At 35.2% G+C, this 24,376-nt stretch overlaps 1 protein-coding gene across 4 annotated transcripts in view; it reads left to right on the top strand.

The window, feature by feature from the left end:
* Positions 1-24,376, top strand: part of ICE2 (interactor of little elongation complex ELL subunit 2) — an 86,875-nt gene that overhangs the window by 41,797 nt on the left and 20,702 nt on the right. For 2 of the 4 annotated variants that reach the window (XM_024735190.1, XM_024735191.1), the window contains exons 14-17: positions 13,779-13,863; positions 15,176-15,244; positions 19,106-19,367; positions 23,135-23,869. In XM_024735190.1, the coding sequence (XP_024590958.1) occupies positions 13,779-13,863; positions 15,176-15,244; positions 19,106-19,367; positions 23,135-23,257 (539 nt within the window). In that variant the 3' untranslated portion in view covers positions 23,258-23,869. Of the gene's footprint in view, positions 1-13,760; positions 13,864-15,175; positions 15,245-19,105; positions 19,368-23,134; positions 23,870-24,376 lie in introns of those variants that run through there. The other 2 variants (XM_024735192.1, XM_024735193.1) reach the window with 2 other exon arrangements.

Below are 24,376 nucleotides of genomic sequence, written 5' to 3' on the forward strand. Positions count from 1 at the left end.
CCTCCATGACGTAATTTCCTTCCTTTGAGCTCTCAATGCGCTTTTTTTTTTTTTTTTTTACCAATCTACTTAATTGTTGGGTTTTTTTTTCTTTTTTTTTTCTTTTTTTGCGGTACGCGGGCCTCCCACCGCTGCAGCCTCCCCCGCCGCGGAGCACAGGCTCTGGACGTGCAGGCCCAGCGGTCACAGCTCACGGGCCCAGCCGATCTGTGGCACGCGGGATCCCCCCAGACCGGGGCACGAACCCCCGTCCCCTGCATCGGCAGGCAGACTCTCAACCACCGCGCCACCAGGGAAGCCCTAATTGTTGTTTTTTAAGCCTATCCTATCTTCCCCGTAGACAATAAGTAGTGTAAGGTCAGAGTCTGATGAAACTTTATGTTCTTATAGTGCTTAGCATAATTCCTGGTGTGCCATAAGTGTTATAAGTGTGCTTTTCTTGCTTAATCAAAAAAAGTTTACTCACTTGAAAACCTTTTCCATATTTTGGTTAATCAGTATTTTGTCTTCTTATTTTGTGAGAGTGTTAATAAGATCATTGATTCACTCTCTTTACATAACCCAAAAAGGAAGTGGCTAATGTACTACTTGGTGGCCCTAGCCTCTTCGTCCCCCTTCATACACACTGCCAGAAGTTTATTGTAGTAGTTTTCAGCCAATAACCACAATTTCAGTGTTCCTCCAAAAGACCTGTTGCGTGACACATACCAACAGTCCTCGTGTAAACTACTTGAAAGCAATCGCCAACCACATCCATTTTAGGAAAGCCCCAAACAAAAACTTATCATTGAAATCCTCTTTAAAGTACTGACAGAAAAGACATTCCTGACTAAAACATTTAAGGTTTTTTTTTTTAATGTACAGTTTAACAGATAAAACTACCATCATCTATATCTACATGGCTTACTTCATCGAAACTATAGTAGTCTCGCCTTAATTGCAGTTTCACTCTCTGTGGTTTCAGTTACCTTCAGCCAGTCAACCATGGTCTGAAATATTAAATGGAAGATTCCAGAAATAAGCAATTTATATGTTTTAAATCTCACACCATTCTGTTTAGTACCTGGGACGTGAATCATCCCTTTGTCCAACTTATCCCACCCATTAGTCACTTAGTGGCATCTCAGTTATCAGTGCTTATGTTCAAGTAACCCTTTTTACTTAATAACAGTCCCAAAGTGCTGCAAGTTAGATATGCTGGAGAGAAACTGCAAACTGCTTCCTTTAAGTGAAAAGGTGAAAGTTCTCAACTTAATAAGGAAAGAAAAAAAGTTGTATGCTGAGGTTGCTAAGATCTGTGGTCAGAACGAATCTTCTATCCATGAAATTTTGAAGGAAAAAGAAATTCGTGCTTGTTTTGCTGTCAAACTGCAAAACAAACCTCAAACTGCAAAAGTTATGACCACGGTGCAGATAAGTACTTTGTTAAAATGGAAAAGGTGTTAACTGTGTTAAGATATTTTGAGAGAGAGTGAGGGAGAGAGACACCACATTCAGAAAACTTTTGTTGTAGTATGGTTAAAATTGTTCAATTTTGTTATTAGTTATTGTTGTTTATTTCTTACTGTGCCTAATTTATACATTAAACTTTATTGTAGGTATGTATGTGCAGGAAAAAACAGTATATGTCAAGTTCGGTACTATAGTTTCAGGCAGTATATGTCAAGTTTCTACTGGGGGGGGTCTTGGAACGTATCACCTGTGGATAAGGGGGGACTGCTGTATTCTTTAAAGTCATAAGTAGTCATCGCCTTATGTGCTATTTATCGTCGGTAAATCCTATCCACTGATAAGCATTCATTTTAATGTAATGGGGTGGTGTATTTGGTATCTTTGACAACAGAAACAGTGATGTCTGTGTCTCACTGTTTGGTGAGAAACATGTTGCATTGTTATATGGTTGTGTTTGCTTTGTTTGGGTTTTTTGTTTTTTATGTGGGGGTGAATGTTTTGAAGTGCTATTTTAAAAGCATCTATGAGTTTTGAGGGTTTTTATTTATTTTATAAATTTATTTATTTATTTTTGGCTGTGTTGGGTCTTCGTTGCTGCGCATGGGCTTTCTCTGGTTGCGGCGAGCGGGGGCTGCCCTTCATTGCGGCGCGCGGGGTTCTCATTGCAGTGGCTTCTCTTGTTACGGAGCACAGGCTCTAGGCATGCGGGCTTCAGTAGTTGTAGCACCTGGGCTCAGTAGCTGTGGATCGCGGGGCCTCAGCTTTTTTGTCTGTATGTAATGGACATAATAATAATTTGTTCAGGGAATTCCGTGGTGGTCCAGTGGTTAGGACTGAGCACTTTCACTGCTGTGGCCCTGGGTTCAATCCCTGGTCAGGGAACTAAGATCCCACAAGCCACGCGGCACAGCCAAAAAAAAAAAATGATAATAACGTTTTGTTCGATCTATCTCAGGGACTATATGCACAAATCCTTTTTCTTCCAATGATTACATAATATAATGCCCTAAAAGTACACTTCTCCTTGATGAAAATAGATACCACAAGATAATGAAGTGATACTTCGTGTATTTCTGCACTGAGAAAGAACTAGCTATTAATCTAAAATTTAGATGAAAATATGGACAATCATCTTTATGATACAAAAGTAAAAAAGGATTTCTTAACCAAAGATTAAAAGTGGACTAAAACAAAACAACTGGTAACTTCTCTATATTTACACATAATTTTAAAAATGTCTACATAGTACTCCTGTCATAAAATATTGTCAGTTGTAAAATACATCTTTGATTTGATAATGTTTTCTTTTCCATATGCAACTTTTTAAGTATAATATACATTCAGAAAAGTGAAAAAAGTAAATGTACAGCTCAAGGAATTATAACAAAAGCCAGCACCTCTATAATTTGCACCCAGACCAAGAACTTGAAAACTGCCAGTGCCCGGGAAGACCCCACCTTGTGCCACTTCCCAACATAGCTATCTTCTCTTCTCCAGGGGTAACCACTGTCCTGCCTTCTAATGTAATCATTTGGTTTTTGCCAGCTCTATACAAATGGAATTATAAAGTTCTTTTGTTTATACCTTCTTTTACTTAACACAGTTTTTGAAATTTATGTGCGTATAACAGTAGTTTTTGACATATTCCTTTGTAAGAATATACCACCATTTATTTATCCATTTAACTTTGGGAGCCTGTTTAGGTTGTTTCTATGTTAATGCAACTATGAACATATTGTAAGTGTCTGTTAGTGCAATGGGTACATATTGCTGTTGGGCCAATACCTAGGAATGGAACTGTTTGGTCAAATTATTGGGTCATAGTTTAAGCTTACATTTATCTTCAGTAGATAATTCCAAAAAGTTTTCCAAAGTGATTGTACCAGATTACACTTATATTAGCACTGTGAGGGTTACATTTTCTCCTCATCCTTGCCCACACTTGGCCTTATAAGTTTAATTTTAGCCATGCTGGTGGGTAGGTATTATTAATATCTCATTATTGTTTTAATTTGCCTTTCCTTGCTTATTTATGAAGTTGGACACTTTCATGTTAATAATCATTTGGATGATCAGTTTTGTGAATTGCCTATTCAAACCTCTTTTTCTGTTGTCAAGTTTTTGTTTGTTTGGTAGTTCTTTGTTGGTTTTAAATGTTACAAATATTTTTCTCATACTCTGTGGCTTGCCTTTTCAGTCTCTTAAAAGTGGCTTTTGAACTTAATATAGACCAATATTTAGCCATTTCCTTTATGGTTAGTGCTTTCTTTGCCCGGTTTAACAAATCTTCCTTACAGCAGCATCATGAATATAATATCTTCTAGAAGGCTTTTTAAAAGTATTTTTAAATTTCTAGATACACAGTTTATGTGGTGTTTATTTTTGCATGGAATATCAAGATTTCTTTTTTTCAGTTTTCAGCACTGTTTATTGAAAAGACCACCCTTTCTCTGCTGCTCTCCAGTGTTACTTGTGTTGTAAATCATATATGTGAATCTAATCCGGACTCCCTATTTCTCTATCCTTGGGGCAGTACATGTCTTAATTACTCTAGTTAGAGTAATTACTCTAGCTAGACCTGTCTTAATTACTCTAGCTTTATAAAATCTTTTACTGTTTGGTAAAGTAAATCTTGTCAACTTTTTTAAAATTAATTTTTACTGGAGTATAGTTGATTTACAATGTTGTTAGTTTCTGCTATACAGCAAAGTGAATCAGTTATACATATACATATATCTGCTCTTTTTTAGATTATTTTTCCATGCAGAGTATTGAGTAGAGTTCCATGTCAACTTGTTTTTCTAAAAGAATTTTTTGGCTATTCTTGGCCCTTTTGCATTTACAAATTTTGGAGTCAACTTGTTAAGTTCTCCCAACAGCAACAGGAAGATTGGGATTTTTGTTAGGAAGTGCATTGACTCAATGTGGAACAAATTGACAGCTTTACAATAACAAATCCTTCAATCTGTGAACTTTAGATATTCTTCTATTTATTTGTATCTTTAATTTCTATTAATATCTTTATGATTTTCTTTGTAGAGATCTTGCACATCTTTTATTAAATGTATTTGTTGATAATTGATTCTTTTATGTTATAAATGGTATTTCTGAAATTTATTTTATGGGTTGTTACTAATAATATGGGATTTATTTGCATATTGATTTTGTATATTGATATTGTATCTTAGTAACTTTGCTAAGCTCATTCTTTCTAGTAATTTATATTTTCTAATTAAATAATTATGTTCTCTGCAAATAATGACCATTTTATTTCTTCTTTACAATCATTTTACTTTTCTTTTTCCTTGCTTTCTTTGCCTAGAATTCAAATAGAAGGTGAATAATGGGCATCCTTGCCTGTGTCTAATCTTAAAGGGGAAGATTAGACATTTTGTTTAGTATTTTGTATGGGTTTTTGTAGATAGCATTTATTAGAAGAAAGCGGTTCCTTTCTATGCCTAGTTTAAGAATTTTAATCATGAATGGGTAAAAAAAATTTATCACATTTTCTCTGCATTTATTGAGATTATATGATGGTATAACTTTTGTCTTTTATCCTTCTAAGGTGATGAATCATGTTAATTAATTTTAAAATGTTAATCCAATCTTGTATTCCTGCCATAATTCCATCTTGCTCATGATATATTACTCTTTTTATTTATTGGTAGATTTAGCTTGTTAATATTTATTTTGCCGTTTGTGTTTATGAGTGAGATTGGCCTGTAATTTTCCTTGTGAGGTATTAGTATTAAGATTAAGTTTATGCCATAAAATGAGTTGAGATTTATTTCCTCTTTTTCTGTTATCTGGTAGAATTTCTATAAAATTGGTATTATTTCTTACTTAAATGTTTGGTAAAATTGACCTGTGAAGCCTAGAGTTTTCTTTTTGAAAGTTTCTAATTATGAATTCAATGTTTGCTCTTTTTTTTTAATTGAAGTATAGTTGATTTACAGTGTGTGTTAATTTCTGCTGTACAGCAAAATGATTCAGTTATACATATATACATTCTTTTTTATATTCTTTTCCATTATGGTTTAATCATAGGGTATTAAATATAGTTCCCTGTGTTATACAGTAGGACCTTGTTGTCTGTCCATTCTGTGTATAATAGTTTGCATCTACGAACCCCAAACTCCTAATCCATCCCTCCCCCACCCCATGTTTCCTGGCTTCTTTTGTTTCTGTTGAAAAGTCAGCTGTTCATCTGATTTATGCTCTTTTGCAAGTAATATGTCTCTTTTCTTTGGTAGACTTTAAATTTTATCTCTCTCCCTTTCAACAGTTTCCGTACATTGTGCCTGTGTTAGGTTTTCTTTGTAAATATTCCTTTTTACATGTTCATTTTATAACGTTGCTCCTTAATATGTGATTTGATGACCTTTATCAGTTTGGGAAAATTCTTGTCATTACCTCACCAAACATCACTTCTTCCCCATTCGCTCTCTCTCTCTTCTGGGATTTCAGTTGTATTATGTTACATCTTACTGTGTCCTTAACGTCCCTTGCATGCTCTTCTGTATTTACCTTCCTTTTGACTCTTTATTGCATGATTCTCAATATTTTATTCTACTTTACTAATTTTCTCTTCAACTATCCCTAATATACTATTTCACCCATCACCTGAGTTCTCAGTTTCATTTATTGTATTTTTTGGTTCTAGATTTTTCATTTGATTCTTTTTTATACATTATAGCTTTCTATAGAAATTCTCAATCGTGTCTTAAGCATATTAGGCAAAATTACTTTAAAGTCTTTCTCTAACACCTCTGTTATCTAGATTCTTTGTGAGTCTTTTCTGTTATTTTTTTGGTGTTAGTTTCCTAGTGCTGCCATAACAAAGTACCACAAACTGGGTGGCTTAAAATAATAGAAACTTCCTGTTTCACAGTTCTGGAGGCTGGAAGTTTAAAATGAAGGTGTCACAAGGCCATGCTCCTGAAACCTGTAAGAGAGAATCCTTTGTTGCCTCTTTTTCCTTCTGGTGTTTGCCAGCAATCCTTGGCATCCTTGGCTTGTAGATACATCACTTTCATCTCTGCCTCTGTCATCATATGAGATCTCCTTCCTGTGTGTCTCTATCCTCTTCCTATAAGTACACCATTCATATTGAATTAAGGATCCACCCATCATAACTAATTACATCTACAACCATTCTACTTACAAAGGAAGTCAACGTTCTGAGGTAGTGGGGGTTAGAGCTTCAACATATATTTTTACCGGGACACTTCATTCCATGGCATGTTGTTTTCCTGTCCTCTTTTTTATTCCATGTTTTTTCACTGTATGCCAGAATATTCTTTATCAAGGGCCAGATATTGTATATGAAAAATTCTAGAGCAAATATAAGAGCTAAAATGTTATCTTCTTCTAGATAGGATTACTTTTGACCACACTAGCAATCCGGATTCACTGTAATCCAGTTACAGGGATTTAAGTGATTTGAAGCTTGACTTTGGACCCTAGATAGGCCAATCTGTTTCCCCCTTATTGCTAGGATGTTGCCATTCATGGTCTGACATTGCCAGTCTTTGGAAAAGCTTACTTGCAAGTCTGGCCCCTGGCTGGTATCTGGGAACTTAGCTAGTAAACAGTTTTCTACACTGAGGTAGAACTTCCTTTAGCTGATAAGGAGAGTTCATTGTGCCTACACTGTTTGTATAAACAATATGGCTTATTCTGAACATCTGCTTTCCTTCTCAGAGTCTGGAATTTTGGTATGTGTTAGTCAGAGGGTGCCTACATGATGAGCTCCCAATAAAAACCTTGAGCGCTGAGTCTCTAATAAGCTCTGGTATAAAAAGAAAATGTTGCTGGAGGAATTAAGTGAATCTTGTGTGACTCCAATGGGAAAGGCCTCTTTTTTTTTTAAATGTGGTAAAATATATGTAATATAAAGTGTACCATTTTATGGTACAATTTACTGTACATTTTTTAGCATATGATTTAGTGGTATTAAATACATTCACAGTGTTGTTCAGCCATCATCACTGTCCATTTCCAGAGCTTTATCATCATCCCAAATAGAAACTCAAGAGAGGACTTTTGAAAATTGCATCTCATTTCCTCTGAACTTCACCCACACTTCTTTTCCTTTTGGTGTTTCTCCTTTTGCTTGTATCCTTTTGCTATAACAAATCTTACACATGACTGCAACTGTATGCTGAGGCTATGAGTCCTTTTAGAGAATCACCAAGCCAGGATCCCAACTCAGAGCTTATGTTTATCTAATTCACAGACCCTGAACTCCAGTTTTTGTTCCTCTAATCCTGAGAGACTTTTGAAAGCTCTGGTTCATTTCCTAGCTTCTCAGTTGCTTTTTCCACATTAACAGGTACTCCTAAGAGAGAAGCACCCCTAAGTGCCAGGCTCACATCTCTGGGTTTCTTTCTTCCTCTGGTTTGTTGGCTCCAAATACATCCTCAATCCCTTTTTCTGGTAGCCACTAACAAATTATGTAATTTAATTAGTCATGATATTTATTGCCTGTCTTTGTCTCTTTTTTTTTTTTAACATCTTTATTGGGATATAATTGCTTTACAATGGTGTGTTAGTTTCTGCCTTATAACAAAGTGAATCAGTTATACATATACATATGTTCCCATATCTCTTCCCTCTTGCGTCTCCCTCCCTCCCACCCTCTCTATCCCACCCCTCCAGGCGGTCACAAAGCACCGAGCTGATCTCCCTGTGCTATGCAGCTGCTTCCCACTAGGTATCTACCTTACGTTTGGTAGTGTATATATGTCCATTACTCTCTCTCACTTTGTCACAGCTCACCCTTCCCCCTCCCCATATCTTCAAGTCCGTTCTCTAGTAGGTTTGTGTCTTACCCCTAGGTTCTTCATGACATTTTTTTTTCTTAAATTCCAGGTATATGTGTTAGCATATGGTATTTGTCTTTCTCTTTCTGACTTACTTCACTCTGTATGACAGACTCTAGGTCTATCCATCTCATTACAAGTAGCTCAATTTCGTTTCTTTTTATGGCTGAGTAATATTCCACTGTATATATGTGCCACATCTTCTTTATCCATTCATCCAGTGATGGACACTTAGGTTGCTTCCATGTCCTGGCTATTGTAAATAGAGCTGCAATGAACATTTTGGTACATGACTCTTTTTGAATTATGGTTTTCTCAGGGTATATGCCCAGTAGTGGGATTGCTGGGTTGTATAGTAGTTCTATTTGTAGTTTTTTAAGGAACCTCCTCTTTGTCTCTTTTGTTTATTGATATATCCCAAGCACCTAGAACAGTATCTGGCACACAGAGGTGCTCAATAAGTATTTTTAGAATAAGTGAAGTTGGCTTGGATAATTGATTGAAGGAACAGTAAAAGTCAAGGAGAAGGGAAATGGTAGAAAACAAGCCATAGAATTTATATACTTTATTCTTTTTACTGTCCCTAGATGTATGTAAGACAAACCATTGGGATGCAGGAAGAATATATTATAACTTATTTTTTGTATGAAAAATTAAAAATTTAACATTACTCATATTAAGTATGTGGATTGACAGGTGGTCCTCTCCTTAAAAACAATCAGTGTCATGCTTCAGTAAGCCAAGCATGAGGCACTTGTTCCATTTGGATCTATGTATCATTGTGGGTATCTTTTTTTAGCAACGGCAGCTGTTAAAACCTATATAGCAAAATGAATTGAACTTTACAGCCATCCTTCAAATAGTTGTTATCGCACAGAATTAAGCCAAGATTTTTCAAAACAACAAAGCATAGTTAATTATATATTATATTGCATATTATTTTATTCTTTTCAAAAATTTTCATCTGTTTCAATTTCTATTAATAGTTTTTAATGTGTGTTGACTGCTGCTCTAAATAAAAGAGAAAAATAAAGCTCAGAATGATTAACTTACATATAGATACAGACTCCATCAGCGGCAGGATCAGAATTTAGTCACAGTCTTTTAAGTGTTTATAACTTTGCTGTAAACCTAAAAAGGGCTAGGGGAAAATTGGTGGGGGGGGGCGGGGAGGTCAGCTATAACAAAACGGAAGCACTGTGTGTGTAACAATGTCAATCAGTGTGACTTAAGGCAGATGATTCATTGTGTCTTAGAAACTGGGACCTTAAAATCCTAACCAGAAGATCTCCACGTGCTCATATTCTCTTTCCCATGCAGTCATGCACCATAGTCCTTTCTCAGTTGTGGCCTGTGTTTCCCTCACTCAACCGTTGCTAACCACTCCTCCATTTAACTTAAGCATTTCATTGTCAGTTTTCCCTGCCCAGCCCTATGATCTCAGAATTTCAAAGAAACTTAAGACAATCTCTTCTCAGAAATCCAAGTTGGAGACCAGTGCATTAGATCTTTTGGAGAGGACAGTAAGGGTAGAGTTTACGTGCATGGTTCAGAGATTCAGATACAGCATATCTTACGAGACACAAGTGACATAGAATCTCATTTATTTAACTGAAGAGCATATTGGTTTATAGGACTCTAGTTCAGCAATTTTGAACTAGAGTCCTATAGTCTCTTTTTCAGGTAGAATAAACATACTTGTTTTTTGTTTGTCTGCTTTGCTATGAACGTGTTCTCCTGTTCCTTTAGATTGCAGTATTCTTTTTATCCTCCTGCCCCATAAAAACATTAAGATGTATTCCTTAAGGAAAATTCCCAAAGTCATCTTATCACAAGTTCTGTATCTACTTTCCAGTTCTCTAATATATATCAATTTTGTATAGTTGACATACAGGCAGTCCTTCCTTTGCACAATTCTGATACACACAAATTTCAGTTACGAAGGTATTTAACTGTGAGTAATTACGTAAAGTACAGACGTTACTGCTGACTCTTCAGTCCACAAATCACTACATAAGTAACAAATGCACATCATGACCAGTGACCAATCATGTCACTTCTTTCAAAGTCTGTCAGTGATTGTTCACTACGCACCTGTTACTGAGTTGATGCACAGGAAGCAAAATGTGTAGTTGTGTTCCCTCCTTGTCTCCCAGTGATAAACTCATGTGATGTTTTACAAAAGTGGATAATCAGAAGAGGGAATTGGCCAACAAAGATTAAAGCACAGCAAAGAAACAAAAGGTGATACTGCTGGAAGTGGAATTTGAATTGAGCATAAATGGAGTTACAGAAGAAGTAGCTGACAGTAGAAATGTTGACACTGGTGCAGTTCAGGAGACCAGATATGCCAAAAGAGGAACTTAACGAAGGTGAACTCATAAATGAGGAAAGTGCTTGTGGCATAAAGGATGAAGAAGTGACACTGGCATAATATTTTACATTAAAAGAACTCTTTGAGATATATCATGATATTAAAAGCACAAAGGCTATCATGTTGGAAGCTGATCCAAGGAGTGTGACCATTCACCACAGCATAGAAAAGGTGCTTGCTCCCTATCATAAGTTGTACTAGGAGAAGGCGACAAGCACTATTCAGACTGCTCTTAATGAGTTTTTTATAATGAAATAACACTTTAAATCTCAATGTTTTTAATTTACAGTATACTAAATAAAGATTACTTTTTACTGTTTTTTCATTTCTCTATACGTTTATAACTGATGGGGAATTTATAATGTTTTGACCAAAAAAATCTTAAAGGTAATGGAACAGTTTTAATTTTTCCCATTGATTTTTAAAATTGCTTCCATAGTTCTGGCTTATGTGTGGTTATTTTTCTCATCCCATACTGCATGCAGAGTAGGAACTGCCTATGTATATGTGTGTGTGCACATAAATATGTATGAATGCGTGCATGTATATAAAGCCTTGATTTGTATTAAATAACCTTCCCAAACTTGACACACATAAAAAATATTTGGATAGCACACTGTGATATACAAAAGAGATTGCTGTGGCTGAGGGGTAATGTCCAGGAAGCTCTTGCCATCCCACACCTTGCTCAGCTGCCCCAAGGACTGAGGAGATAAATATCTCAAAGACACATGTATACTCATTTAAAGCCCACAGGTTAAAACGCTCCAATGTTGAGAGAATTGTAGACTCCTTGAGGAGGTGGGCCCTCATAGCACTTAGTATGGTATTGTCTGTATATTTTTTGACCTAATTGTATTTGACATATACTATATAATACATAGTTTTCATTGAGATTGCTTTAAAAAGGTAAGAACTGTTAGTGATTTTCCTCAAAGGCACATTTAGTAAATGTCTAAAAATGTTTTATTGTACATGATATTCCCTTTCTACAGTTATTAACCATTGAAATGTGTCCTTTTTATTAGAAATGTCACTGTATAATGAGTGTTAGGAATGCAGAGGTGAAACTGAAACTTGGCACAGGAAATGATAAGTAGGCGTGGGAAAAACAGATTTGTTGTAGAAGAAAGGTATCTGGTAAAAATGTTTCTAATTCTTTTTATGAGCACAAAGCAAATGAAAGGGGACTAGATAAGAAAATGCGATATTAAATTATGTGCATTTTTTTGTTGCACAATGATTGATTCCAGGTCATGTATTTTGATAACCAAATATTGTAAGCTGAAAAAAATTAAAATCAAAATGTTATTTTCAGCATTGTTGAGTATTATACTCTTATGCTATTGATGTATTTAACTGCTGTAATAACATGATTTTTGTATTGACATGGTTATATAACATTTAACTAAGAGCTGTCTTTTATATCACTTCCTTGGAACATTTCAGGACTTCAGTGTTGTCTCTCAACCTGTTTTGTTGTAGAACATACGCATTACTTTTTAAAATAGAAGTGTAATCTTGAGAGTTTTCTATTTTGTTTTTTGGAATTCTAGAATTAGGTCATGTTTGTAAGAAAGTAAGTCTTTGAGCAGACTTTTGATTTTTTTTTTTAAACCATAGGAAATGTTATGGTGTGCTTTAATTTAAAAATAAGCCAGATTTTTTTAAGGTTTATTGAGATATAGTTAACTAATAAAATTTTAAGATATTTAAAGTATACATCATGATGATTTGATATATGTATACATTGTAAAAGGATTCCTCCCATCTAGTTAAATTAACACATCCATCACCTCACATATTTATATTTTTTCTTTTTTGTTTTTTGATGAAAACATTTAAGTTCTACTCTCTTACTAAATTTCAGTTATATAGTACGGTACTATCAACTGTGGTCACCGTGTTATACATTAGATCCACAAGACTTTATTCATCTTATAGCTGAAAGTTTGTACCCTTTTAGCCCCCAACCCCTGTGAACCACTTTTCTACTTGTTCCTGTGAGTTTGACTTTTTTTTTTCCAGATTCCTCGTGTAAGTGATACATGCAGTATTTCTCTCTCTCTTTCTGACTTATTTTACTTAGCATAGTGTCCTCAAGGTCCATTATGTTATTGCAAATAGCAGAATTTCCTGTCTTCTTATGGATGAATAATATTTCATCGTGTGTGTGTGTGTGTGTGTGTGTGTGTGTGTGTGTGTGTGTGTATCACATCTTTATCCATTCATCCATTGATGGACACTTAGGTTATACATGTCTTGGCTGTTGTGAATGAGTAAGCCACATTTTTGTAATCTAAATTTTACCTTAACCCAGACTGTCGTAGAAATTTGTAGAGCATGCCCAAACTATAAATTTAACTTTATCTGCTTGCTTTCATAATAGGTACATATTTCTCTAAAAATTTAATTTCCATAAAAATGCAACTTTAATAAAAATTAGAAACACCACTATTTTAACAGTTGTTATTCTTATGATTTTTTTTGCTATGGACATGTGTAAACTTTTCTATGTTAAGCAAATATTTTAGAATTAATACATATTTCTTTTATAATCTGACTTATAATTCATTTTATTTTATTTTTTCTATAAATTTATTTATTTATTTTTGGCTGCTTTGGGTCTTCGTTGCTGTGCGCAGGCTTTCTCTAGTTGCAGTGAGTGGGGGATACTCTTCCGTTGTGGTGCACGGGCTTCTCATTGTGGTGGCCTCTCTTTGTTGTGGAGCACAGCCTCTAGGCACGCGGGCTTCAGTAGTTGTGGTTCGCGGGCTCAGTGCTTGTAGCTCAGGCTCTAGAGCACAGGTTCAGTAGTTGTGGCACACGGGCTTAGTTGCTCTGCCGCATGTGAGATCTTCCTGGACCAGGGATCGAACCCACGTCCCCCTGCGTTGGCAGGCGGATTCTTAACTGCTGTGCCACCAGGAACGTCCCTAATGTCATTTTAAAATACATCTTTAGTTAATAAACTTAATAAAATGTCTATTTCTCCTCTTTTTAGAATATAAAGTTACTTTACAATTATTACAGTTTTGTAAAAACATCTTTAAAGAGACTGGATAACTTGGCTTTTTTGTTTTTTAAATACTGCAATTGTTCTCTTTAAGTTTGATCTTTTATTTTAGGACATATTGATACATTTACTTCAAAGCTTTTTCTGCTAGAAGAAATCACCTCAGAAGAATTAAAAGAAAGACTTTCAGCACTCAAGTAAGAAGCTTTACTTTGTGTTGGGAATTTAAAAACTTAATATGATCACTAATTTTCCTTTATCTGTAAATATTGGTTAAGTTTAAATTATTTATTTTCAAGACTTTTAGTCCTTTTTTACATTGAGGTTCCCCCCTGACCCAGTTTGTGATCCATTTCACATTAATCATTTCCATTTCCAAATTAAATGTACTAGTGACACTAGTATTTCTACTTAAGACAAAGGAGGTTAGAACAACAGAGGAGTCTTCCGTCTTGGTAGTGTATGGAAGCCTAAGACTCTTAGCTGTCAGGGATGTATACACTCATTTGGACACCCTAACTTCTAAAAGTTTGTTCTTTTACCAACTATTACTGTACATCAGATTGAAATGAATTTAATTTGCATCTCACAACTTTCCGGGAAGGACTGGTGGTAGTTTTATCTCCATTTTATATATGAGGAAACTGGAACTTGGAATGACTTTCCCCAGAGCATACAGCTGAACTAGGGTGACAACCTTGGTAGTTAATATGTTTGATTCACCTTGAAGGATGGGAAAATGTCCTGACTTTTATTACTTCCATAGTTCCAGTTTTGGGGCTTTACTACCAAGTATTATTTTACAAGGTGAACAATGATTCACCTTGAAGGATGGGAAATTGTCCTGACTTTTATTACTTCCATAGTTCCAGTTTTGGGGCTTTTCATAGTTTTTGAAGCCTCCAGATTCAAACTTGAATTCTCTGCTTATACTTAAAAACATCTACTTCTATTATAAGGATTGCTTCTTTTGAGGAGTAACTTTTTATTTACATATGTGAATAGAAAAGCTTTTCTGTGCATTACTCACTGCCTGCTCTACCTCTTCCAATGCAAACCATTTTTAAATAAATAATAAAGGGAAAGAATTTAGGTCTAGAAGAGATACTAAATCTATATATTTCATTTCCCTTTATTCATTTAAAGTACCTCTCAATTTCTCTGGTTACCACCACCATTTCTAAAAGGCAAACTCTTCTGCAGATTAGTTCTACTAAAGGCTTTTTAAACTTTAAAAATATTTTAAACTTATAAACTTCTTAAAAAGTTTATAGTTTCAGTGTAAAATATTGATCTCTTTACAGCTGCTCTCACACAAGCCAAATACTTTATGATTTTGAAGAGAAATCAGAAAATGGCAAAAAATATTATAAGTGAATCAAATTAGAAATAAATTTTGGTGTTTTACATTATTTCATCTGTTGTTTTTTTCTGCTATTGACGATATTTCTCTTTCTGAGGAGCTAAAATTGTTAAGAGTAAGTTTTCTTGTCGCTTAATTTTATATAGATTTCTTCTGTTTAATAGGATATCAAGTTTATTTAACATCCTTCAACACATTCTAAGAAAATTAAGTAGGTAAGTACTTTGGAGGCATTTTGCATTGATATGTCTAATTTTCTTGGGTGAAAATTCATAGAAACTTTGAATATATGTTGTTAGGAATAGATAGAAAATAACCTAGAAATACAGAATTTATTCTACTGTGTCAAAGTTGAAATCGTGAAAATATAAATAAGTAGGTAATATAATAGTCTCTGGCTTCAATGAGCTTGCAATTACATTTTTCTGTAAGGCTATTGTAATGGTTTCCTATTGCCACTATAACAAATTACCACAAACTTAGTGGCTTTAAATAACACAAATTTATTCTATTACAGTTCTGGAGGTCAAAAATCTGAAATCATAAAAAAAAAAAAAAAAAAAAAATCTGAAATCATTTTCAGTGGACTAAACTTGTATTAACAGGGCTGGCTCCTTGTGTTGGCTCTGAGGAGACAGTTGTTTCCTCACCTTGATTTTCAGCTTCTAGTGGCTACCTGTATTTCTTTTCTTTTTTAATTGAATTATAGTTGGTGTACAGCATTATGTTAGTTTCAAGTTTACTACATAAACTTGCAAGTGATATGATATTTGCAAACATTGTGAAATGATCGCAATAAGTCTAATAACCATCTGTCCCCATACAAAGTTATTACAATAATATTGATCATATTCTTTATGCTATGTGTTACATCCCTGTGGCTTATTAGTTTTATAACTGGATGTTTGTACCTCTTAAATCCTGTTCGCCTATTTCTCCCTACACACACCACCCGCAACCGGCTACCACCCTTTTGTTTCTGTATCTGTAAGTCTGTCTTCATTTTGTTTTGTTTGTTTCTTTTGTTTTTCAGATTCCACATATAAGTAAGTCATGTGGTATTTGTCTTTCTCTGACTTATTTCATGTGGCATAATACCCTCTAGATCCATCCACGTTGTTGCAAATGCAAGATTTCATTTTTTATGACTGAGTAATATTCCATTGTATATATATCACATCTTCCTTATCCGTTTATCAATGAACACTTAATTTGCTTCCATATCTTGGCTATTGTAAATAATACCGCAGTGAACATTGGTGTGCATATATCTTTTTGAATTAATTTTTTTGTATTCTTGTGGTAGATACCCAAGAGTGGAATTGCTGGATCATATGGTAGTTCTATGTTTAATTTTTTGAGGAACCTCCATACTGTTTCCCAAGTGGCTGCACCAATTTATAATTCCTCCAACAGTGTACAATGGTTCCTTTTTCTCCACATCCTTGCCAACACTTGTCTTTTTGATGATAGCCATTCTGACAGGCGTGAGGTGGTATCTCATTGTGGTTTTGATTTGAATTTCCCTGATGATTTAGTGATGTTGGGAATCTGTATGTCTTCTTTGGAGAAATACCTATATATCTTAACTTGTAGCCCCTTACTCCATCTTCAAAGTACATCACTCAAATTTTTGCTTTTATTGTCACGTTGCATCCTTAATTTCATTTGCAAAGCCATTGATGGGTAACATTCACAAGTTCTGGAGAGAGGATGTAAACATTCTGGGGGAATATTAGTCAGCCTTCCATAGCTATATTGTGTATATTTTCAAGGTGAGGAAGCAACATAGAGGCTAGTCACTCGGTCCATAGCAAATCTTAGAATATAGATTCTCTCTGTGATCATTTATCAAATCGTTTCATTATACAAACCTTTGCACTCCTTGTCTTACGCCCTTACCAAAAGATAAACTAAAAAACAATTCAAGAATTTGAACAAAAGGTCAAAAACCTCAAAGTTCTAACTCTCCTACTTTTTATGCAACTAGATAGATGTCAGTTTCCTTATTTATAAAATGATGGTGTTGAGTTCGGTGATTTTCAAAGTACTCTTCAGTTCTGAGATTCTGTGACAAGATTTTTGCTTTATATATTCCATTCTTCATGTGAAGTACAATGCTTAAACACTAAATTTGCCAAGTGCTTTTTGAAACTTGAGTATCAATATCTCAGCTTATGTATTAGTTTTCAACTGCAGCTGTGACAAATTGCCACAAAATTAGTGTTGACAACAGGAATGTATTATCTTGCAGTTCTGTGAGTCAGGAGGCTAACAGGTCTTCTCAGGCTGAAATCAAGGTGTCATTTTTCTGCCTTCTTTTCTGTAGGCTCTGGGTATGGTCTGTTTCTTTGACTTTTGTATATTCTAGAGGCTACCTGCATTCTTTGGTTTGTGGCGCTCTTCCTTTCCTCCCTTTTCAGACTTTGAAAGGCGAGTTGAGTCCTCCTCGCATCACACCACTCTCACCTCTTTCAAAGCCGTAATCTCCCTCTGAGTCTCTTCTGCCTCCCTCTTCTACATTTTAAGGACTCATCGTTACAGTAAGCCCAGTAAAATAATCTAGGAAAACCTTACATTTTAAAATCAGCTGATTAGGAACCTTGATTTCACTTTAATTCCATCTTAATTCCCCTTTACCATGTAATGTAGCATATTCACAGGCTCTAGGGTTTGGGATGTATGTTTTTGGGGGAGGCCGTTACTGTGCCTACTGATATTTGTAGCCATCCATGTACATTGCTGCCCCCATGCAGCACTTTTGAGATATTCTTTCTTGAACTGTCTCATTCTCCATGAATTCTCTCTGTAAACCAAAGCATTCTTCTTTTTTAGTGAAGGTTAAGATATAAAGTTTCACTGATAAAAGCTCAGTGTTTGAAATGTTACTTATTCCCACTGTCAAATCAATTATTATTCATTTCTTATATATGGGAATAGAAAATGATTGGGGAAAAAATGCTCTGAGAATAATAGTTCTCTGAACCACTTTTGTCGATACCTATTACTTTTCTGTTTAAAAACAGTAATGAATTAATGAAAAACTTATCAGGTTTGTAGGAAGATCCTTGTAAGTATGACTAGTCCTTATTTTTAATGATAGATTGTGGGAAAGAACTGATATCTTCCATTGTACCTTTGAGCTAGAATGTAAAATCCCCAAAAAAACCCAGTATATTAATCGTATCCCTTTAGCTCTTTATGTTGTTACACTGAATTCCTTAAAGCTTTCTAAAGAGAAAGGGAAAATGTAGATTTGACAGAACTTATTATTGTGACAATAGAGGATCATAATTAAGGGTATGGCCTTTGGTGTTCGACTGCCTGGGTTTATATCCAGGTCCTGCACTCAGAACTTTGGGCAAATTACTTAGCATGTCTGATTTTTGTTTATGTCAAATATGAGGTTAATAATTAATATTATTCCTTAAAGTTTTGTTTTGGAGAATTTAATGATGAGATGGGTATAAACAGTATTGTCGTCGTTGGCTCATGATAAACATTCAGTACCTATTAACTGCTTTGGTTGCTATTATTCTCATGGCCCCTCGTATTGTGATTGTTGCACTGACTGTTTCTGCCACTTTATTTTAAACTTCTCAGTGTAGTGAATTTGTCACATTCACTTTTCTATCTCTGTTCACCTATTAGTAGACAGAAAGTAGGTACAGTGTTTGTTTAATTAATTTAAATGTTGTGTATAGGAATGGTATGTATATGTACTTATGTACTCATATGTATATGTACTTTTCCATATGTGTTGTCCATGAATTAGAGAATTAGGCAGACTGTCTGTTTCCCATTAAATTTTTGAAATTTTACAATTTAACTGATGTAACAGTGAAAAGAAAATAATTATATATCCTGAACTTGGAATAAGAACTAAAATGAGTTGCTGAAAAGGCATGAAAATAGTTTAAAAGATTCTTAAATCTTATTTGGTCATAAAAGTGTTATTAGAGTTGGTGTCCCATTCCCCTAATTGTTTTCTGTTCTATTAATATATTATGATTAAGAAAGTGCTGTTGAATTTGACACAGTGAACCGATGAGTTGAGTTTCCTTGTGTGGATTTAGCTTGCAGGAGGGCTCCTACTTGTTGTCTCACGCAGCAGAAGATTCTTCACTCCTGATCTACAAGACCTCTGATGGAAAAGTTACTAGGACAGCGTACAATTTGCATAAAACACATTACAGCCTTCCTGGTGTGCCTTCCAGTCTCTCAGTTCCCTGGGTCCCGTTAGACCCCAGTCTCTTATTACCATATCATATCCATCATGGAAGAATACCTTGTACTTTTCCACCTAAATCACAAGGTCCCACAACACAACAACAAAAGGTAAGATCTTTTTGAAATTAAATGTTTGATTAGGTTGTTTATTATTAATCTGTTTCACTGACTATAAAATATTTCAACCTGATGTCCACATTTGCCATGTTAATCACAACACCATTCTAAAAATAATATCTATAGGAAGTATAGATAAAGTTGTACGCTCTACTGAACCCAGTCATCATGTCAATGGAACTTTTTATTTCTGTAAGGTTTATGAGTCAACTAAAGAAAATTCTATTAGACTCCCCAGTGAGGGCATGGGTAAGGCAACCACATAGTTAAATGCCTATGTGCCTATGAAAAGAAAAGTTATAATTTTTTTGCAAGTTTTATTTATGTATACTGTTTCATTTCATTAAATATTTGAGGCAATTTGCACAATACATGCAATAAAATTACAATGATACAATTAAAAATTAATAAGTAGGATAAGGGAAAATATAAAAGCAAGTGTTAGTAATTAGTGACTGCAGTGCCTTATTAAAAGTACAATAGGGACTTCCCTGGTAGCACAGTTGTTAAGAATCCACCTGCCAATGCAGGGGACAGGGGTTCGAGCCCTGGTCCGGGAAGATCCCACATGCTGCAGAGCAGCTAAGCCCCTGCACCACAACTACTGAGCCTGCACTCTAGAGCCTGCGCGCCACAACTGCTGAAGCCCGTGCGCCAAGAGCCCGTGCTCCACAGCAAGAGAAGCCACCACAGTGAGAAGCCCGCACACCGCAATGAAGAATCATCCCTGGTCGCCGTAACAAAGACCCAATGCAGCCAAAATTAAATAAATAAATAAATAAATAAATAATTTTAAAGTACAATAAAATGTTAAGATGTAAATTGTGTTTTAACGCTAAGTATTTTATCACTCAATATTTTAGTTATAATTAATGTTATGCTCTTTATAGAATCCTTCCCCAGAAATACCAGTTGAATGATATTTCTCTATCTGAAACTTTTGTAAAACCATGGTTTAGAGATACTCTTTACCATGTCACTCATTCTTTATATCATGTAAGAAGTTCCAGTTTGAGTTTAGTTGAAGGAAAAGTTTTATTCTCTACAAGTGAATCTGACTGTTCAGTCAGCAGTAACACAGTACATTTTCCTTCCCTGCTGCCAAAAATCTTTGAACCAAAATTATTGTCTGAGTTCTCTACTCTTCTCAATATGTTTACCACAGAACATCTATCACGTGTATGTTTTTCACTTCTCCATTCTAATGTTATTACTGAGAGGATCCTTTTAGAAATGACAACTTCTTATACATTCTTAGTTGACTTTGGCCAAGAAAATATATAAATGTGGTTAACTAGTTGGGACAAGTGAAAGAATGGAGAAAGTGAGTTATTAGTATTTTAAGCCATTTTAGCTACAGTTTTTGTTGGCTATTTCCAGTTTAAATTTAATATAAGTAGTGATTTTTATAACCTCCTGAGGCAACATTTTCTTAACTTAAAAATAATAATTGAAAACTTTTTTTGAAGAGTTTATGTTATTTCTAAGAGAATGATTTTGTTTTAACTTAGAAAAATCTGATGATAGTTTCACCTGTAACATTTAACTGTGTGAGTGGCTTATTCCTCTTTAGTGAAAATGAACAGTTTAATGTCTTGACACAATTCCATGTTTTCAGGATTTGACCACATAAATATAAACAGCTTAATTATGTATATGCTGAGCATTTGTTGATTTGTGTTTTTTTGAAGATATTTCATGCATTCAGTCCAAGGACAAATCCTTAGTGAGATTGTCTAGGACCAGGTTGTTGTACAGCCAAACATGAGGTACAGTAGACAATTAGCTAACTAGTGCTTGGTTTGATGTTTTTTTAAGCCCATGGAAAGTTGTTGGTGATCTCTTACACATCTCCCTACAATCTGGCCCTACATATGTAGGAATTGCCCCCATCTTTCTTCCTTACTTTCTCCTAGAGAGGCCATGGGAATGAGACTTTCTAATCCTACCAAGCTAATAAGCACAGACAGGGATTCCAGCTTTAGCAGCAAAGGAAAAGACAAGAGCTTCAGGAAACCCTGGGACGTAAGATCTTATATGGAACAGAAATGATCTACTTATTTCATGATGTAAAAACTCATATGACAGATATCTCTGCCTCTAATACGATTCCTTAGTCCCTAGTCCACTTGAACTCAGATGTCACCTTTGTGTAGTAGTACCTTAAGCACTAATCCTGAGAGATACCCCAGTAGAGCCTGTGTCTGCCTCTTTTTGCATCAAGCAGAGCTTAATAGGAGGATCCCATTTGCTTCCTGTGCTACTCCAGACTTCTGATTCTAGTCTTTTTATAATGGCTCTGTGCCTATCCCTTTTCTCCTTCCACAACTTCTGCTATAAATATGGATCTCTCTCTCTCACACACACACACACACACACACACGCTCATGCTCATACACACATACACATATAGGGTCAAAATGCTTGCAATGTGGTAGATATAATTAGTGTGGTCAGTATACTTTTATAGTAAATACCAGTTGAGTGGGGAGTGGTATACATAATCTAAAAATCACAGCAATTTTTTAATCTATATGTTAAAAAAGTTCTTCAGATTCAGACAGACAGACTGGCAGACTCAAACCCTAATTCAAATTTGTTTTTTCTAACCATCTAATTGTAAACCAAAAAATGCCCCTAAAGAGACAAGATACTAGGTGAGGGTAGCTGGAGTTTGATTCATTCTTAGTGAGCCAGTAGCCTCTTGGGGCAATTTCTGTTGTATAAGGAATATGAGAGAGTGTGATTGGAATTACAATCATTTCCAGGTCTGAAACACACTGGAGAAGATGTGAGAAATAGAAGGGGGTGCAAGGTCACTAAAGAAAATAGAGGTAGATATGGACAAGTTCTGGGAAAATGGTTTCAGGCTGTACAGCTTTTGTCCTTCTCTGTAATGCCTGGCTTTCTCCATTATCCCATTTTAAAAATTTATACCTTCCAGTGGCCAAGGGGATGACAGTATTTCCAGACCTCACCTTCAGTGGGACTGCAATTAGCAAGGGATTGCATCCTAAGAATACACTCTCTTCCCTAGACTGTGTGAGCTAGAAAGTGGGATTGAGTAGCAACTTGTGCTGAGGAAGAGTAGATATTAAGGTAGAACCAGCACCCCAGCAAAGCTTCTTCCCCCTGCTTCCCTTCTTCCTCTTTTCCCATCCTCTGTAATTACCTTCCAATTTTTCCTTTCCCCTTTTCTTTCTTTCTTTCTTGCTCTTCCAGCCTCTCAACTCAAATTGGGGTCTTTTTTCTTTTCCCTTCGTTTCCCTTTTATTCTTTTTATCCTCCTTTTTTGGACTCTTCTGTTTTTCTTACTCTGTCTCTCTCCATTTCATAATTTCTTCTCTCTCTTTACCACCTCTGACCTTCTTGTATTTCCTTTCCCTCCCTTCCTATTTTTCATTTCTCCTGCCCTTCAGTTTCATTATTGTAAGCACATTTCTCTAAAGGCCTGTCATTCCTTCATTTTCTCATTTAGCGTTTCAAACTTTCCTAAATCTAGCACAAAGTGTGGTTTTCCTCTTCACTTCTCTCCGTTTACCCTTATGTATCTCCTTCCCTGATTGTTATTTGAAAGTTTCATACTTTAAAACTCTGTCAGATTAAAGCTTGCTTAGAAGCAGTTAAGTGGCTAGGGATTAAAAATATATAAAGGACCATTTGCAAGGAAATTAGTCCATGTGTAAATAATAGAGTTGACTGTGTTTAAGAATGTTGTAAACATGTTAAGCCATCCTGTTCTTTGCTTCATCTCTTAGGTTGGTGGAACAAGAATGCCTACCCGCAGCCGCAGGAATTCAGTTTCCATGGAAACCAAAAGTCTGCCTGCTCAGCAAGTTGAAAATGAAGGAGTGGCTCCAAGTAAAAGAAAAATAACTTAAGGACTGTACCATGGAAAAGAAGAAAAACCAGTTATCACGACAATCAATTTAGAAAAGTTTGAGGGGAAATATACCTGAAAGATCTGTAGGCAAGAGGAATGTTTTTCTTTTACTGTTCTTGAGAGTTTTTATAGTGCCTTGAAAATACACATTGACTATGTGAAGCAGTGATCCAACTAAAATGGAATGTTGTGCTCTTAACACCTGATGTTTGAGGAGACTCCAGATATGGTTTAACATTATCGTGGCAGGGAAATAAAGAGAGAAGAAAATATTTTTATAGTAGACCTTTTGCAAAAAATTTTAAGTAGGAAAATAATTTGCTTTTTTTCGAGAGCAATATTTATCATTATGTATTATGTTAATAATTTGAGTTGTATTGCTGGTCTGTTGAGGTTGGCTCAAAAGGTTAAATCTTGCCACTGTCAGAGATAATTTTGAACTACATAAACCTTATTTGTGACCCATTTGACAGTTTTTATATACTACTTTAAAATGATGATTGATGCAGGTTAAAGAAGTTAATATCTTGAAAAACTTGGTGAAATTCCATTGCAGAAGCCAAAAAGGAAAATAAAAAATAAAAAACCCTCTGCCTCTGAAAATTCACAAGTAAGTTAACAGTTTTTTATTGGGCAGTCATCAGTTTAAAAAGAAAAAACTCTTGTGGTGTAACAGGTTCGGGGACGAATGCCTCTATCTCTTGGCACAAATCCTGGCTAAGTGTTGAAATAGGCTACTAAAAGCAAAGAGATGAGTATAGTTTCCAGAAAAATCTCATATTTCAACCAACAAGGCTAATGTGTGGTAAAACGGAAGGTATTTTTCTTCATCTACACTGATTCATTTAAATTTTTCAGGACCGTGGAGATGAATTTGGAAAAAGGCATGATCAATTGATGTTATTGTAGTCAATAATAAGAAGGGATGGACTTAAGAAGGGATGGACTTATTTAACTTTTGTATTCCTCTTCTTTAATGTGCACTAAGTATGTACATCTTTTGTAAAATACAAGCTTTGTAATATAGGGCAATATTTGCTGTGTTTTTGGAATTTTTTATGCATTTTATATTAATATAAGAAACTAGTCCTAGAAACCTTCTCAACTGTTATAAATA

Source organism: Neophocaena asiaeorientalis, unplaced genomic scaffold, assembly GCF_003031525.2.
Source record: "Neophocaena asiaeorientalis asiaeorientalis breed wild unplaced genomic scaffold, Neophocaena_asiaeorientalis_V1.1 scaffold264, whole genome shotgun sequence".
In the NCBI taxonomy this organism is placed as follows: domain Eukaryota; kingdom Metazoa; phylum Chordata; class Mammalia; order Artiodactyla; family Phocoenidae; genus Neophocaena; species Neophocaena asiaeorientalis.